The sequence below is a fragment of the Carcharhinus amblyrhynchos genome, chromosome 3, assembly GCF_965287045.1.
Source record: "Carcharhinus amblyrhynchos chromosome 3, sCarAmb.v2.hapA, whole genome shotgun sequence".
NCBI lineage: Eukaryota > Metazoa > Chordata > Chondrichthyes > Carcharhiniformes > Carcharhinidae > Carcharhinus > Carcharhinus amblyrhynchos.
Window position 1 is genome coordinate 100874627 of NC_137326.1, and position 16651 is coordinate 100891277.

The following is a 16651-nucleotide window of genomic DNA, read 5'->3' on the forward strand; positions in this document are numbered from 1 at the left end:
GCCTGATTTCCAATTTTAATCTCAGCAGCGATGACTTCCCAAACAGAAGTCTGGGTTATGAGATGCCCTTAAAGCTTTATTAAATAAGATAAAGCTTCGTTTAAGTTTTTTTTCAAAATGGATTTTTGTTTACAAAAATGATCCCCTGGAGTTTTTAGTTAAAGGAATAGAATGTGGATTTAGGTATGCAGGGTCATGTGATTATGTGGTTGAAGGGAGGAGCTAGGTCTGTAGTAGAGAAACAGCATTTCAGTTCTGGCTGGGATTTCTTTGAAGACAGAGATTTTCTATAAGTGCTCTCTCTCCAAAAAATCTCTCAAAGCTTCAAGACTATACTCTTTATCATAAGTATATTTGCATTTTTAAAAACTATTTGAAGTGTTTTAAGTCTGAAAGAAGAATATTGTTCATTTGGAACTGAAACAATGATAAATTAGAAATTAGTTGTTTCCTTTTTTAAAATATTGTTCAACTGTTAATAGTTAAGCTGCTTAATTTGTTAGAATGGTATTGAAGTGTGTTATTAAATAAAGTTTATTTTACTCTAAAAGATCCCTAATTTGGTCAGTGGAATTACTCCTGGAGCAAAGCATCCTATTCTCACATTTATGCCAAAATAGAAAAATTGTTGGTGTCTTGTCTGGCTTCATAATTTATCTTGGGATTCGGGTCCAGGATCCTAAGATGACTCCAATGATTTTAATGATTGGGCTTGTTATTACTTAGCCTCTCTTTCCCAAATGAGAGAGTAGGAGCAGAAGAACGCTGAACAACAAATTTGGCAGTGTGCAATAAAATGTCATTAACTCTTTTGAACAACAATAATATTACATTCTAATATTTGGATGTATGAGTGGGTACCACATACATCGAAGAAAAGAAATAATGTTGACCTAATGCGAGTAAAATTCAAACAGACTAAATAAATTTCTACCACTTAATGTGTTAATTAAGTCAAGTGTGTAGGAGTTGTGCGTTGCGCCTTTTATGTGGTCCAAAAGTGAAAATATCACAGAACTATTACGTATTCAAGTTTTTTATTCATTTTTGCAACGTGGGCATCACTGGAAAAACCACCACTTATTGCACATCTCTAATTGGTAAAGATGTTGAGAAATTGGTGATGAGTGGCTTCTTAAACAGCTGTAGTCCATGTGGTGTATATAAGTTTCTAACTTGTATATTATGTCTTCCTGAAATTTATGCGCAGGAAAAAGAGCGGAGAGCAATAGTGCTAGGGGATCATAGTATAAGGGGAAGCCTAGTTGAGCTCTTTGAAAATGTGACTGAACACATTGACAAAGGAATAGTGGTGGATGTGGTTTACATGGACTTCAGCAAGGCGTTTGATAAGGTTCCCCCACGCAAGATCTCTTGAGAAGGTGAGACGGCATGGGATCCAAGGGGCTGTGGCCTTGCGGATCCAGAACCGGCTTGCCTGCAGAAGGCAGAGTGGTTGTTGATGGGTCTTTTTCTGCATGGAGGTCGATCACCGGTGGAGTGCCCCAGGGATCTGTTCTAGGACCCTTGCTGTTTGCCATTTTCATAAACGACCTGGATGAGGAAGTGGAGGGATGGGTTAGTAAGTTTGCCGACGATACGAAGGTTGGTGGTGTTGTGGATAGTCTGGAGGGATGTCAGAAATTGCAGCGTGACATAGATAGGATGCAAGACTGGACGGAGAAGTGGCAGATGGACTTCAACATGGATAAGTGTGTAGTGGTCCATTTAGGCAGGACCAATGGGATGAAGGAGTACAATATCAAGGGTAGGAGTCTTGGCAGTGTTGAGGAGCAGAAGGATCTTCAGGTCTGGGTCCATAGGACTCTTAAATTGGCCTCGCAGGTGGAGGATGTGGTCAAGAAGGCGTATGGTGTACTGGCCTTCATTAATCGAGGGATTGAGTTTAGGAGTCGGGAGGTAATGCTGCAACTTTATAAGACCCTTGTCAGACCCCACTTGGAGTACTGTGCGCAGTTCTGGTCGCCTCACTACAGGAAGGACGTGGAAGCTATTGAAAGGATGCAGAGGAGATTTACAAGGATGTTGCCTGGATTGGGAGGTGTGGCTTATGAAGATAGGTTGAGGGAGCTAGGTCTCTTCTCCCTGGAGAGACAAAGGTTGAGAGGCGACCTGATAGAGGTTTATAAAATGTTGACAGGAATAGATAGGGCGGATTCTCGGAGGCTATTTCCCAGGGCTGAAATGGTCGTTACGAGAGGACACAGGTTTAAGGTGCTAGGAAGCAAGTACAGGGGAGATGTTAGAGGTAAGTTTTTCACTCAGAGGGTAGTGAGTGAGTGGAATCGGCTGCCATTGGTGGTGTAGAGGTGAACTCGCTGGGGTCTTTTAAAAGACTTCTGGATGAGTATATGGGATTTAATGGGATTGGGAGTTGCAGATAGTTCTATGGCCTGGTAGGTATGGATATGATCGGTGCAACTTGTGGGCTGAAGGGCCTGTTTGTGCTGTAGTGTTCTATGTTCTATATGGACATTTCTACAGACACAGACATGACGTCACAATGGAATGTTGCCTCCCTGGTGCCAGGGTCAATGAAGTAATTGTGGGACTGCAGGACATTCTGAAGGGGGAGTGTGAACAGCCAGGGATTGTGATCCATATTGGTAATAAGAGGGATGAGGTCCTAAAATCAGAATATAGGGAGCCAGGAAATAAATGAAAAAGCAGATCTTAAAAATAGTAATCTTAGGATTACTCCCAATGCTACATGCTAGCAAGAGTAGGAATAAAAGAATACATCAGATGAATGTGTGGCAGGAGGGATTAGGATTACTGAAGCATTCTGATCAATTCTGGTGAAGATGGGACCTGTACGAACTAGGTGGATTGCACCCAAGCAGGACCAATATCCTTGCAGGAATATTTGTTAGGGATTGTTTAAACTAGAGTGGCAAAGTGCTGGGAATCTGAGAGGGAAGTAGTAGCATAGGGAAACAATCGAAAGCAAAAGTAGATGGCAGAAGAAATTAGAAGAAGCAGCAAAAAGTACAAGAAACCATGGGCAAAATTTTCCCAGAAGTCTGTAAAGGCTGATGGTAGGCAGGAAAAGCAGCGTTGAGCTCACCAATGGCAATTGCAATTTTTCCCAGCATATAACGTGGCACTTGCTTTCAGCTATGGGTTCCACACCTTTTATCATAATGGGGCAGTCTCTGATTTGCTTGCCCTGCCATCACCTCAGAGCTACAATCAGGAGGCACCACACTAAAAGGCCACCTCAGTGCATATTGTCCAACACTTTGTGGGTTGCCCAGAAGTGATGGTTGCCAAGAAATCCAACCCCAAGCTTTCCAACGCCTTGGAAAGACTCCTACACAAAGGCCTGACATGTCCTCCGTCTGTGCACAGAAAGAAAACTTGCCAGCAAGGTCACTCAATCCAGCATGGGACGTGGTGGCAGAGTGGTCAGCCCAAACACCCCAGTGCAATAAGAGAAAGAATGATCTCCATTCTGCCAGGGCAAGTAACTCTTCTGATCACTAACAATTCTCATACCCATCACACATCCATGAGGATCTCACTCACTGCCAGCTCAAGAGACACCACCACTCACTCTCCAAATCCTTGTGCTACCAAATCCTGCAGATGTAGCCAATCAGTTCCCTGATCACGTGTAGTCTTGAGTAATGCAGGGTCTTGAACATCTGCAGGTATGTCAGGCACCAGCAGTAGGCCCTGGCTCTAGCGAGGCACCTCCAAGTGATGTCTCTCTGGGGTTAATCCTCTGCTTGTGGAGCAGGCCCTCCCACCCATTCCTTTTCACAGTTTAGCTCCTGTATTTGGTTAGCCAAGTTCCTCGGTAGATGTCTTCTTCTGTACTGCCTGTGACTGAGGTGAGGTCATCAGGTTCCATGTTTCGTACATTCTCCCCACTGCAGTATCAAACAGAGAAACTGGATGGTTAGCTCTTTTTCCTAAGAACTACTCTTCACCTATTCATCATCTGAAGCTGCCCCTCAAAGCCCACTGATTCACGTCCTGGACACCACATTAATGCCCAATCCTTCAATCACATGCTAGTTGAGCAAGATCTCAAACCATCCTTGTCCCACACACACCACATGGCAAGTGGCCACAGCTTTGGTCACTCTACTGCATCCTGGGCTGTCATCTCAGGTGCAGACATTGTCTCAAGTTCACTCCAAGGTTTGGGCTCAACTTGGTCTTTGGGAGCCACTTGTCAAAAAGCACCTTAGCATACAGCCAAGAGTTGAGTGCGCTCTCCTCATGCAGTGTGTCATTGTCAACTTCTAAGGGAATATATTTGCTTTCCCAGTCGGCCAATGGTGCAGCACAACATGGTAGTCAGCAATTTTGGAAGTTAATTGCTGAGCAGCAAATAGAGGCACTAACACACAAGTGGTGCTTGAGTGAATGTATTTGCATGAGTAGTTAGATTCTAGGCATGTCAATTCAGCTACAGTGGGGAACCATTAACCCTGACCTTATCAACATCCCAACTCCAAAAGGCCACCAGCCCACTTGTGGAACATTCAATATGTGATGACTGCCTACCCATCCATCCCACCACATAGATGCAAGCTTCACTTCATCTGTAAGGTCCTTCCAAGAAGCCCATGGCCCAGCAGCAGAAGGCAACCTCAGGAATGGCACTTTTCACACTTCAATGTCATCCGCATGATCTCCAGTGAGTCAACCCTAGTCCCACCCCCCCCCCCCAAAAAGACCCCTGCAGTCAACACCTCAGTCTCTTCTGACTCGGGCACCCTGAAAATTTCCCCCAGTACCCTGCTGGTTGTCCAGTCAAAAGCTGATTGCCCAGAGCCAAAAGCTGGTTGCCCCTGAATCAAAGGCTGGTCAGCCCCAGTCACAGCCTGGTTACTCCCAGGCTAAAGGCTGGTTCAACCCACTCAGATAGCCAGGTCATCCCAAGTTATGATGTGGAGATGCCAGCATTAGAAGTCACCTGGTATTGAGATTTCTTACTGTGCCCACCCCAAGTTAAAGGCTGGTCAATCCAGTCAGAACCAGGTCATCCACAAGTCAAAGGCTGGTCAGACCGTTGCCAAGGTTGGCACTCCTGAGTCAAAGGCTGATCTCCCTCAGTTAGAGCTGATATCCTTACAGTGGCATAATGGCAAAGTGGTTAGCATTGCTGCCTCAGTGCCAGGGACATGGGTTTAATTCTCAGCAGGTCACTATCTGTGTGGAGTCTGCATGCTTTCCCCATATCTGTGTGGGTTTCTTCTGGATGCTCTGGTTTCCTCCCATCATCCGAAAGACGTGCTGGTTAGGTGCTTCAGCCATGTTAAATTCTCCCTCCCTGTACCTGTACAGGCAGAGGAGTGTGGTGACTCAGGGATTTTCACAGTAACTTCATTGCAGTGTTAATGTAAGCATACTGTGACACTACTAAATATGCTTTATACTTATACTAAGTCAGTTGAGCATCTCCAGGTTCTCTTTGGAGAGGTGCTCAGCAGCTGCACGCCTTTTGAAGCCAGCAGTGATTTGCGTCATTCTGACATCACATAGTCTTGGCGGGATTTTTTGATTGGGGGTGTATGATTCTGGCTTATGGGACCAACAATGAGATGCAAATGTATTTGAATGAGGTTCCTGAAATGAGAGACGTGGCCTCCCACTGACAGGATGATCACAGCAAGCTTTCACACTGAAGTAAAATGTGAATTTGGCCTTCTTATGATAGCATTCGCTCCTGTCATTGAACCCACCAAACACTAATGGGTGCATAAAGTCCCAGCTTATGTGTAAAATTATTAAAAAGACAAATCTAAAGGTACTGTATCCAAATACATGGAGCATTCAGAATAAGATAAACTGTAGTGCACATTGAAATAAATGGATACAATATGATTACGATTACAGTGATGTGATTGCTGGGTAACCAAGACTGGGAACTGACTTTCCAAGGTTACTTAATATTTAGGAACGACAGGCAAAAAGGAAAAAAGTGGGGTGATACTGTTATTTAAAAATAAAATAACAGCAATTGCAAGAAAGGATACTGGCACAGAAAATCTAGGTGTCAAGTCAGCCTGACTGGAACGAAGAATCAAGAAGAGGTGGAAAACATGAGTGGGAGTTGTTAATAGACCTCAAATATTAGGGGATGGCATTAAACAGAAAACTAGATATGCATATAACAAGAGTGCTATAGTAATCATGGGTGATTTTAATCTGCAAGTGGATTAGGGAAACCAAATTACCAATAAAATTATGACAAACGTGTATAAGAGGGTTTTTGTTTTTGATCCGTATTTGTTGAGCAGGGTCCTTTAGAGAATAGTGACCGTAACATGATAGGATTCTCCATTAGGATTGAAAGATGTCTAATCTAAAATTAGGGTCCTAAATATAAACAAAAGAAACTAGGAAGATGTGAGATTTTCATTGGCTGAGACAGATTAGGGAACTTCATTAAAGGACATGATGGTGGATAGCTAATGTTTATGTAACAATTATTAATTCCTTTCTGGCACAAAAGCACAAGTGACCCAATTATGGCCAACAAAATAAATTAAAGGTAATACTAGTTCCAATGAGGAGTCATTTAAAGTAGCAAGCCTGAGGATTTGACTTTATTTTATTATTATCATGTGTATTGGGGTACAATGAAAAGTATTGTTTACTGCATGCTGTACAGGCAAAGCATACCATTCATAGGGTACATAGGGAAGAAGGAAAAGAGCAGATGCAGAATACAATGTTGCAGTTACAGGTAGGGTATAGAGAAAGGTCAGCTTAATGTACCGTACGTACATTCAAAAATCTGATGGCAGCAGGGCAGAAGCTGTTGAGTAGGTTGGTACATGTTGTCAGATTTTTGTATCTTTTCCCCCTGATGGAACAAGTGAAAGAGAGTATTTCCAGGATGCGTGGGAGTCCTTAATTATGCTAGCTGCTTTTCTGAGACACCAGGAAATGTAGACAGGGTCAATGGATGGGAGGCTGGTTTGCATGATGAACTGGGCTATGTTCATAACTCTGTAGTTTCTTGTGGTCTTAGAGCAGGAGCCACACCAAGTTATGATTGATCTGGAAAGGATGCTATTTATGGTAAATCTGTAAAAAAAATTGGTGAGACTCATAGCGAACATGTCAAATTTCCTTAGTCTCCTGAGAAAGTAAGGACATTGGTGGGTTTTTTAACTATAGTGTCGACATGGAGGGACCAGGACAGACGATCTGAACACCTAGAAACTTGCAGCTCTCGACCATCTCCATTTCATCACCATTGCTGTCGATCGGAGCGTGTCCTCCACTACATTTCCTGAAGTCGATGATTATCTCCTTTGTTTTACTGACATTGAGGAAGAGATTATTGTCATCACACCATTTCATCAGATTCTCTATCTCTTTCCTATACTCTGTCTTGTCATTGTTTGAGATCCAACCCACCAGGATGGTGTCATCAGCAAACTTGAAAATGGAGTTTGAGCAAAATTTGGCTACATAGTCATATGTTTTGGGAGCATTTTAGAATTCAACAAAGGAGGACCAAAAGATTGGCTAAGTGGTGAAAAATAGAGGGGGAGAGTACAGATGGGAGTAACATAAAAGTATAACGTACAAGCTTCTGTAAGGGTGTGAAAAGAAATAGGTTAATACAGATAAATGTAGGTCCCTTAAAATTCTAAACAGGAGAGTTTATAATAGAGAGCTACTATTGTAGCCTGACTTCATGGAGGATGACACAATTAACTTCCTAGAAATGCTAGGGGAACCAAGGGCTTCTTTTTAGTGAGGAGGAGGAGGAATGGAAGGAAATTAGTATTCGTAAAAATAATTGCTGGAGAAATTAATGTGACTGAAAGCATGTAAATCCCCAGGATCTGATAATCTACATCCCAGGGTACAAAGGGCCATGGAAATAGTGGATGCATTGGTCATCATTTTCCAAAATTCTGTAGATTCTGGAATGACCCCAGCAGATTGGGGTGGCAGATATGATCCAACTATTTACAAAGGAGGGGCGGAGTAACAGGGAATTACAAACAGGTTAGCTTCCTAACAACAGTAGGGAAAATGCTAGAGATTATTATAACAGGAATTTAGAGAATATCAACAGGATTAGACAAACTCAACATTGATTTATGAAAGGAAAATCATGTTTGACCAAACCTACTGGAGTTTTTTGAGGACCTATCTAGCAGAATAGATAAGGGAGAAACAGTGGATGTGGTGTATTTGTATTTTCACAAAGCTTTTAATAAGGTGCCACATAAGTTTATGTGCAAAATTAGCAGACAGGATTAAGAGTAGAAATAAATGGGTCTTTTTTGAAGAGGAGGTGATGACTCGTGGAATACTGCATGGATTTGTACTAGCGTACCAGCTATTCACAATATACATCAATGTTTTGGATGAAGGAACCAAATACAATATTTCCAAATGTTCTGATGACATACAACTTGATGGGACTGTGAATGAGAAGAAGAATGTTGAGAGGCTTCAAGGTGACTTAGACAAGTTGAGTGAGTAGTCAAATGCATGGCAATTGCAGAACAATACAGATAAATGTGAAGGTATCCACTTCAAAAGGAGAAACAAAGTATCATTTAAATAATGATCGGGAAATGTTGACGTACAAAGGGACCTGGGTGTCCTTGTACACCAGTCACTAAAAGCAAGAAGTTAAGGTGGCAAAAGGCATATTGGCTTTCATTGCAAGAGGACTTGAGTAAAGGAGCAAGGATGTCTTACTGCAGCTGTATTGGGCCCTGGTGAGGTTACACCTGTGCAGTTTTGGTCTCCTTACCCAAGAAAGGATTTACTTACCATGGTGGGAGCGCAGTGAAGGTTCACCAGACTGATTCCTGGAATGGCAGGATTGTTATATGAAGAGAGTTTGGGGTTGACTAGGCCTGTATTCACGTGACTTTAGAAGAATGAGAAAGGGGATGTCATGGAAACGGATTGAAATTCTGACAAGGATGGACAGACTGAACGCAGGGACGTTATTTCCTATGGATTGGGGTTCCAGAACAAGAGATCACGGTATCAGGATATGGGGTAAACCATTTAGGACTAAGATGAGAAGCAATGCCTTCACGGAGGGTGGTGAACCTATGGAATTCTCCACACAGAAGGCTGTGGAGGAAACGTCACTGAATATTTTTAAGGAGGAAATAGTTGATTTCTACACTAAAGGAGTCAAGAGGTATGAGGAAAGTGCTGGAATCTGAAGGTTGAGATAGAGGATCAGCCATGATGATATTTGATGGCAAAGGAGGCTCAAACAACTGGATGACCTAGCCCTGCTCCTATTTTCTATGCTTCTATTTCTGAATGCCCAGTGCTTCACTTCCCTTGTGCTGAGCTCACATTGTGCGATTGTTCAATCATACTGGGTAGCACAGTGGCACAATGGTTAGCACTACCACCTCATAGCACCAGGGACCTGGCTTTGATTCCCAGCTTGGATCACTGTCTCTATTTATTTATTTTTTAGTGTCACGAGTAATCTTACATTAACAGTGCAACTAAGTTACTGTGAAAAACCCTAGCTGCCACACTCCAGCGCCTGTTCAGCTACATTGAGGGAGAATTTAACGTGGCCAATGCACCCAAGCAGCATGTTTTTCAGACTGCGAGGGGAAACCGGAGCATCCAGAGGAAACCCATGCAGACACAGGGAGAACGTGTAGACTCCGCACAGACAGTGACCCAAGCTAGGAATCAAACCCTGGCCCTAGCACTGTGAGGTAGCATTGCTAACCACTGTGCCACCCTGTATGGAGTCTGCACATTCTTCCTGTGTCAGCTTTGGTTTCCTCCCAGGGTTTGAAAGGCATGCTAGTTAGGTGCATTGGCCATGATAAATTCTCCCTCAGTTTACCCAAACAGGTGCCAAAGTGTGGTGACTAGGGAATTTTCACAGTAACTTTATTACAGTGTTAATGTAAGCCTACTTGTGACACAAATAAATAAATCTTAACTGTAAGGAGGACCTCCAACCAGCAATATTCAAAGTAATCATCCAATACTTATAGGTTAGTTAAGAATTTGAAATTTTGGACTGTTAACTGGCTTCTTGACATTTTTCAATGGATTTTATCATACTGCAAAGTTCACTTTGTCTAAACAGAAAGATTTTGCTGATCTTGCACTTATGCTGACTGCCTAAGAAATAGTTTGGCTGCAAACATGGGAGATCTGCCTTCAGAGCTGAAGTATGAGGGAAAGCAATAAGAGGATGTTACAAAGCGGGAGCAGCTGCCAAAAAAGAGAGGAGGGAACTGTATTGGAGTCCATATTCATAGATGGATTCAGACAGCCCTTCTGAGTTACTTATATTCAGGAGCAATAAATGTGGTCCTTTTCTCTTCGCTTAACAATGTCATCCAACTACGTTACCACATGTTTCATGCCTACTGCTCTATCGCCCACCTGCTCTTTGGCAAATCAGACCACAAGACTGTGCTCCTACTCCTGGCATACAAGCAAAAACTAAAGTGGAAGAATCCATCAAAGAAAGTCGTGCAATGTTGGTCTGAGGAATCGGATGATCAAAGGGGCTGCTTCAGGTCAGTGGACTGGTCAGTGTTTAAAAACTGTGTGACCAGCCTGAACAAATATGCCACTACACTAACTGACTTCATTGGTAAGTGTGTAGAAGACTGTGTGCCAAAGAAACAAATCCATGTTTTCCCTAACGGAACCATTGATGAACAAGGATATCCACTGCTTGCTGAAGCCAGGTCTGAGGCATTCAAGTCAGGCGACACTGACCTATACAATAAAGCCAGATACGATCTAAGGAGATCCATCAAAGATGCCAAAAGACAGTAGAATCCCAGGCTAGCCACACTGATCCCCACCAACTCTGGCAAAGTCTGCAAGACATAACAGGCTACAAAGATGAAGGCATGTAAAATTGCCAGCTCCAACGCATCCCTCCCTGATGATCTCAATTCATTCCATGTCCGTTTTTGAGCAAGAGGTCAGCAAGAACACACCCTCCACCTGGAAGCCCTGGATGAGCCTATATCTGGGGTCACCACTGCAGATATCAGAGCAGCCTTCTTGAAGGTCAACTCACGGAAAGCGACTGGCCCGGATGGGGTACCTGAGTGAGCACTCAGATCCTGCGTGAATCAGCTGGCGGGGATATTCACACAGTAAGTCTCTCAACACCCAGGTTAAAGTCCAACAGGTTTATTTGGTAGCAGTAGCAACTAGCTTTCGGAGCACTGCTCCTTCATCAGGTGAGTTCAGTTCACAAAAAGGGCGTATAAAGAGACAAATTCAATTTACAAAATAATGGTTGGAATCCAAGTCTTTACAGGTAATCAAGTCTTGAAGGCACAGATAATGTGAGTGGAGAGAGGGTTAAGTACAGGTTAAAGAGATGTGTATTGTCTCCAGCCAGGACAGTTAATGAGATTTTGCAAACCCAGACAAGTCTCCAGCCAGGTTAGTGAGATTTCGCACCTCACGACTTGTCTGGGCTTGCAAAATCTCACTAACTGTCCTGGTTGGAGACAATACTACTTCCATCTCCGTAACATTAAAAAGAATTTTATGTTTAACTGAATTTTCTTTCCTGTCCATCTCAGTCAAATATGCTATCAATGGCACAACTTTATACATAGGCTGATTTTCACTTTACTGTATCTAATATTAAACTGAAGTAGGGAAAAAGTGAATGCATTTTGTACCTGAAGGGAAAGGATTAATGGATTTTGTACCTAGAATATGTCACAAACATCCTCTTCACAAACTTCATGACTGATCTTCTCAAGCTTATATTGCTCCTGGCATTAATATAAGTTATTTGTTCATGTGTTACATGCTTTAACTCTCAGTTTAATGTGGCTGTTATTTTGTAGACTTTGCAAATCTTACCTATTTGTGTTAGTTGGACATCGTTACACAGATGGTAGTTTACAATACCTGTTTTTGACAGCTGCTGATGGCAGATCGCGATACTGGCTTTTAACAGGAAGAGTCCTGCTGAGACAGCCGCGATCGCACAAGTAATTTCAAAGACAGGGATGCCAGTACTGCTGCAGAAAGGTTCTGAATCATGACCGGGTTAATCCTGTATCATGACTGCAGCTGCCAGCTGGACTGTGAATCGTGATTAAATCTGGGGCTGTATCACAACCGAGGAAGGAAGACCCGGAGTTCTGGCCAGAATGGGAAACTTGGAATTGTGATTGACGCTAAGACTCATGATGTATAAATGCCCACTTGTGCTCTATGTAAAGTCTGATAGTCCTACTTCTTCCAAAATTCTGGAATACCCAGAGTTTTGAAATAAAACCCACTGTATTTTGACTCACTAACAGTCTCAGAGGTATTATTTTACCTACAATAAAGCCAATGTCATGGGTACAAGAAATGCTGGGATAGAAGATTCCACCATTGTCTGTCTGCCATACCTTTTGGGGAAGAGCAGTGGAAAGAGCAGCAGACATCGCAGAGAAATAGTAGAAACACAATTTGTGCTGTTTCTCTCGAATATTCACTAATTGTTTGCTGAAGTTATGGCAGATGTTCAAGAGAATCCCTGCCAAAATGTTATCGTTAATACATGGACAATCAATGTTACCTCTAATTTCCATTTGTTGTATGGAGCTGGTTTCTTGCACTGTATTAGCTCTATAAGACTGCTCTGTGGCTCTGCATGTGCACATGCTCCTCTCAGAAAGCGGCTGTTGTTTTTGCATGGCTTGTTTGTCCACTGCATGGCACATTTCCAGACCCACTTAGCTTAGAGGGAATGTTGCTTACAAAGACAATTTATCACTTATTGTACCTGTGAACGTTGGTGATCTTCTGTTTCGGATCTTTTCTAAAAAGTTGCCATCCTCAGGATTCTTAAAACCAAGTAGCAGCATGTAGTGTTGGGAAAAAGTTTCGGACCAGTCAACAGTCTGAGGCAGGATATGATTTGTGCCAGGGTCTGAAATATTACCATATATCTCAATACTATATTATTTGTTGCAAGATGTTTAAGTCTATCTTCACTGAACTGAATAAGACAAGCATGTCCTAAATTAGTGATATTAATATTGACAAAGTAAGCTCGTTTTTTTTCAAATGACCTGCGCCTGTCTGTGCACCTTTTATAGACATATTTTTCCCTTTGCACTTTATAACAACTTAAATATTTTTAGAAAATTTGTTTGTAATAGCACAATAGATTTGTACCAAGGCAAATCCATCCATCTGTTATTCAACTCTTCAATTAATTTGGATGAAGGATATTACGTTTTTTTGTTTTAGTTATAGGATAATATTTGTCAATACTTTTACAACACTTTTGTATAATAATACATAGTATAGGTTTGAAACTTGAAATCTTCCTCAAGAAATTAAAAGCAGTTCCTTTAGACCACATATTCTTTAAGTTGGCTTCTGGGAACCCCACTGGTTTTAGCAAAAATATGTCTGTGGGAAGTTTGCACATTCTCCCTGTGTCTGCATGGGTTTCCTCCAAGTGCGCCAGTTTTCTCCCACAGTCCAAAGATATGCAGGTTAGGTGCACTGGCCAAGACAAATTGCCTCTTAGCTAGGGCATATGCATGGGGTTTTGGGGATGGGACCTGGCTGAGATTGTGGTCAGTACAGACATGATGGGCTGAACGGGCCACTTCTGCACTGTGGGATTCTGTGTCATATTCTAGATGTGCAGGATCAATCTGAGGTAGGAATTGATATTGCCTTCATGTCTGTCCTTAACCTTCCTCCAGGGTTTGGGTGAACATACTATGATGAAATGTGAATAAGAGAAATCATATGATGTGGCATATATCCTAAAATTGTGTGCTTTATGACAGCAGAGTTTAAAGGATACAAGTGATTCCCTGAAGGAATTGTGAAGGACATGGGAGTATTTAAATTTTTTTTTCATTTGTTTTGCTGGCAAGGCCAGCATTGGTTGCATATGGCTAAGTGCCCTTGAGAAGGTACTGGTGAGCCACTTTATTGGAATTACTGAAGTTGTGTTATATCGGTACACCTACATTGTTATAATGTAGGAAGTTTCAGGATTTTGAACCAGTGACAATGAAGGAACAGCAATGTATTTCCAAGTCAGGCCAATGCATGACTTGGAAGGGAACTTGTAGGCAATGTTGTTCCAATGCACTGTCTTTGTCCTTCTAGATTTTTGAGGTTAGGAGGTGCAGTTGAAGAAGCATTGAGTTATCACAGTGCATTTTCTACATACTGGAACTACAGTGCACTGGTGATGGAAGGTGTGAAATAGGTGCTAGATGGGATTTTGATCAAGAAGTCAAGCTTTCTCCTGGACGGTGTCATTTCTTGAGTGTACAGGAGTGGCACACATTCAGGCAAGTGGAGAGTATCGTATTCACAACCTTCACTGTAGTAAATGTGATCATCTTGCATCAACCATCCCTTAAGATGGGCTTAAAGAATTTGAGTAAAATAAGTTGTAAACAAATTGATGTATCTCTCATGAAATGAATAAATGAACAGAACATGGTTTAAATATCAGAATTCATCTGCTTTCTTTCCTTCTTTGTAATATGAAAAATAACATTTGCAGCTTTGCTCTATAAAATTGCCAGCACCAAGGCATTGATGAGCAAAGATCACAGAGCATACCCTCAACCCTGGAAGCCTTGGGTGAACCTATATCTCAAGTCGCCATTTCAGATGTCGCAGCAACTTTCTTAAAAGGTCAACCCATGAAAAGCAACTGGCCCAGATGGGATACCAGGACAAGCACTCAGTTCCTGTGCAGACCAACCGGCAGAGGTATTTGCAGACATCTTTAACATCATTACAACAATCTGGAGGTCCCCATCTGCTTCAAGAAGACGACCATATTTCCGGGTGTGAAAGAAAAGCCAAGCAGCATGCCTTAATGACTATTGTCTGGTGGCTCTGACATCCATCATTATGGAGTGCTTTGAATGGTTAGTCATAGCATGAATCAATTCCAGCCTCCCAGGTTGCCTGCATTCACTGCAGTTCACCTACTGCCACAACAGGTTCACAGCACATGCCATCTCCCTGGCTCCGCACTCAAGACACATATGTATTGACTACAGCTCAGCCTTCAACACCATTATTCCTACAGAACCCATCTTCAAGCTCCATGGCCTGGGGCTCGGCTCTTCCCTCTGTGCTCTGCAGCTGGATCCTGAACTTCCTAACCCACAGATGGCAATCAGAAGGATAGGCAGCAACAACTCCTCCACGATCATCCTCAACACCGGTTGCCCACAAGGCTGTGTCCACAGTCCCTTACTATGCTCCTTTTTATACACTTAATGACTATGTGGCCAAATTCCTCCCCAACTCAATTTTCATGTTTGCTGATGGCACCACCATAGCGGGTTGGATCGCAAACAGAGTAGATGAGACAGCGTACAGGAATAAGATAAAGAATCCAGTGAACTGGTGCGATAACAATGATCTCTCCCTCCAATGTCAGCAAAACAAAGGAGAGATAGTCTATGACTTCAGGAAGCATGCCCCATCTACATCAATGGGAATGAAGTAGAAATGGTCGAGAGTTTCAGGTTTTAACGTGTAGGGATCACCAACAATCTGTTTCAACTTTCTTTTATATTAAAACAATTTATCCACATACATTACAAATTATAAATCAAATACATTATAATTTCAGTCTATTTTAACAGCCTGTTCAAAATAGGTGCATTGAAACATGGGTTAGAATTCGCTATTCAAGCTAACAATGCTTTTACACAATGATAAATTTCTGTTGACGTAATCACAATGTCACAGCAAATATACCTCATACAATGAAAACAGCTCATCATCTTGTATGTTTATTAAACCCAAAGGGTTTTGCATTTTGAGGTTTCAGCTTCTGGGGCTTTGCCTTCCTCGGTAAGACATTCCAGGGTTACATCTTCTGGGGTTTTGCCTTCCAGGACTTCACTGTCAGGGTGTTGCCTTCTAGGTTACACAAGCATCAACCAGGACAACTGTTCTCTCATGGGTGCCAACCAAGACAACCGTTCTCACACGAGCGCCAACCAGGACAACAGTTCTCATACGAGTGCCAATCGGGACAACAGTTCTACAGACCCTTCCTACTGTTTGCTGTATGAATGACTCGGATGACAAGTTCCATCTGGGAAAGCTATTGCCTGTTACCAAGGGAACTCGTATTCAACGGGCCTCACAGGGAGTTCAATGAGAGATCCCCATGGAACTCATGGGGATTATCACAGGCGTATAATACTCAATTTCTGCAGCAGTCAACTGGTGCGATAACAATGATCATGTCAGCAAAACAAAGGAGATAGTCTATGACTTCAGGAAGCATGCCCCGTCTACATCAATGGGAATGAAGTAGAAATGGTCGAGAGTTTCAGGTTTTAACATGTAGGGATCACCAACAATCTGATTCAACTTTCTTTTATATTTAGTGCTTAATTGTAGTGTTCAAAGGCAATCACACTGACCTTTTCAGCTTATTGAGTTCCAGAGAATGTGCAACTTCAATCAATCTGTTATTGATTTTATGAAGTCAACTGTGTTAGATTGACAAAGCCAGTACTCTTTGCATAGCTCCAGCCTCTTCAAACGTGAGCTTTCAGTATTATGTTATATCCTCACCACAACTTTAATTGGTAAGGATGCATATGGCCCATCTTTGCAACCTTGGGATAACTATTTGGTTCAAGTCTCC

The 16651-nt window shown here is 42.3% G+C and overlaps 1 protein-coding gene across 1 annotated transcript in view; it reads right to left on the reverse strand.

Annotated features, from left to right (window-relative positions):
- The window catches only part of LOC145341236 (spermatogenesis-associated protein 16-like), a 118023-nt gene that overhangs the window by 45144 nt on the left and 56228 nt on the right, over nt 1-16651 (reverse strand). The window contains exon 6 of the mRNA XM_080186162.1: nt 12773-12919. Within this exon, the coding sequence (XP_080042288.1) occupies nt 12773-12919 (147 nt within the window). The remainder of the gene's footprint in view (nt 1-12772; nt 12920-16651) is intronic.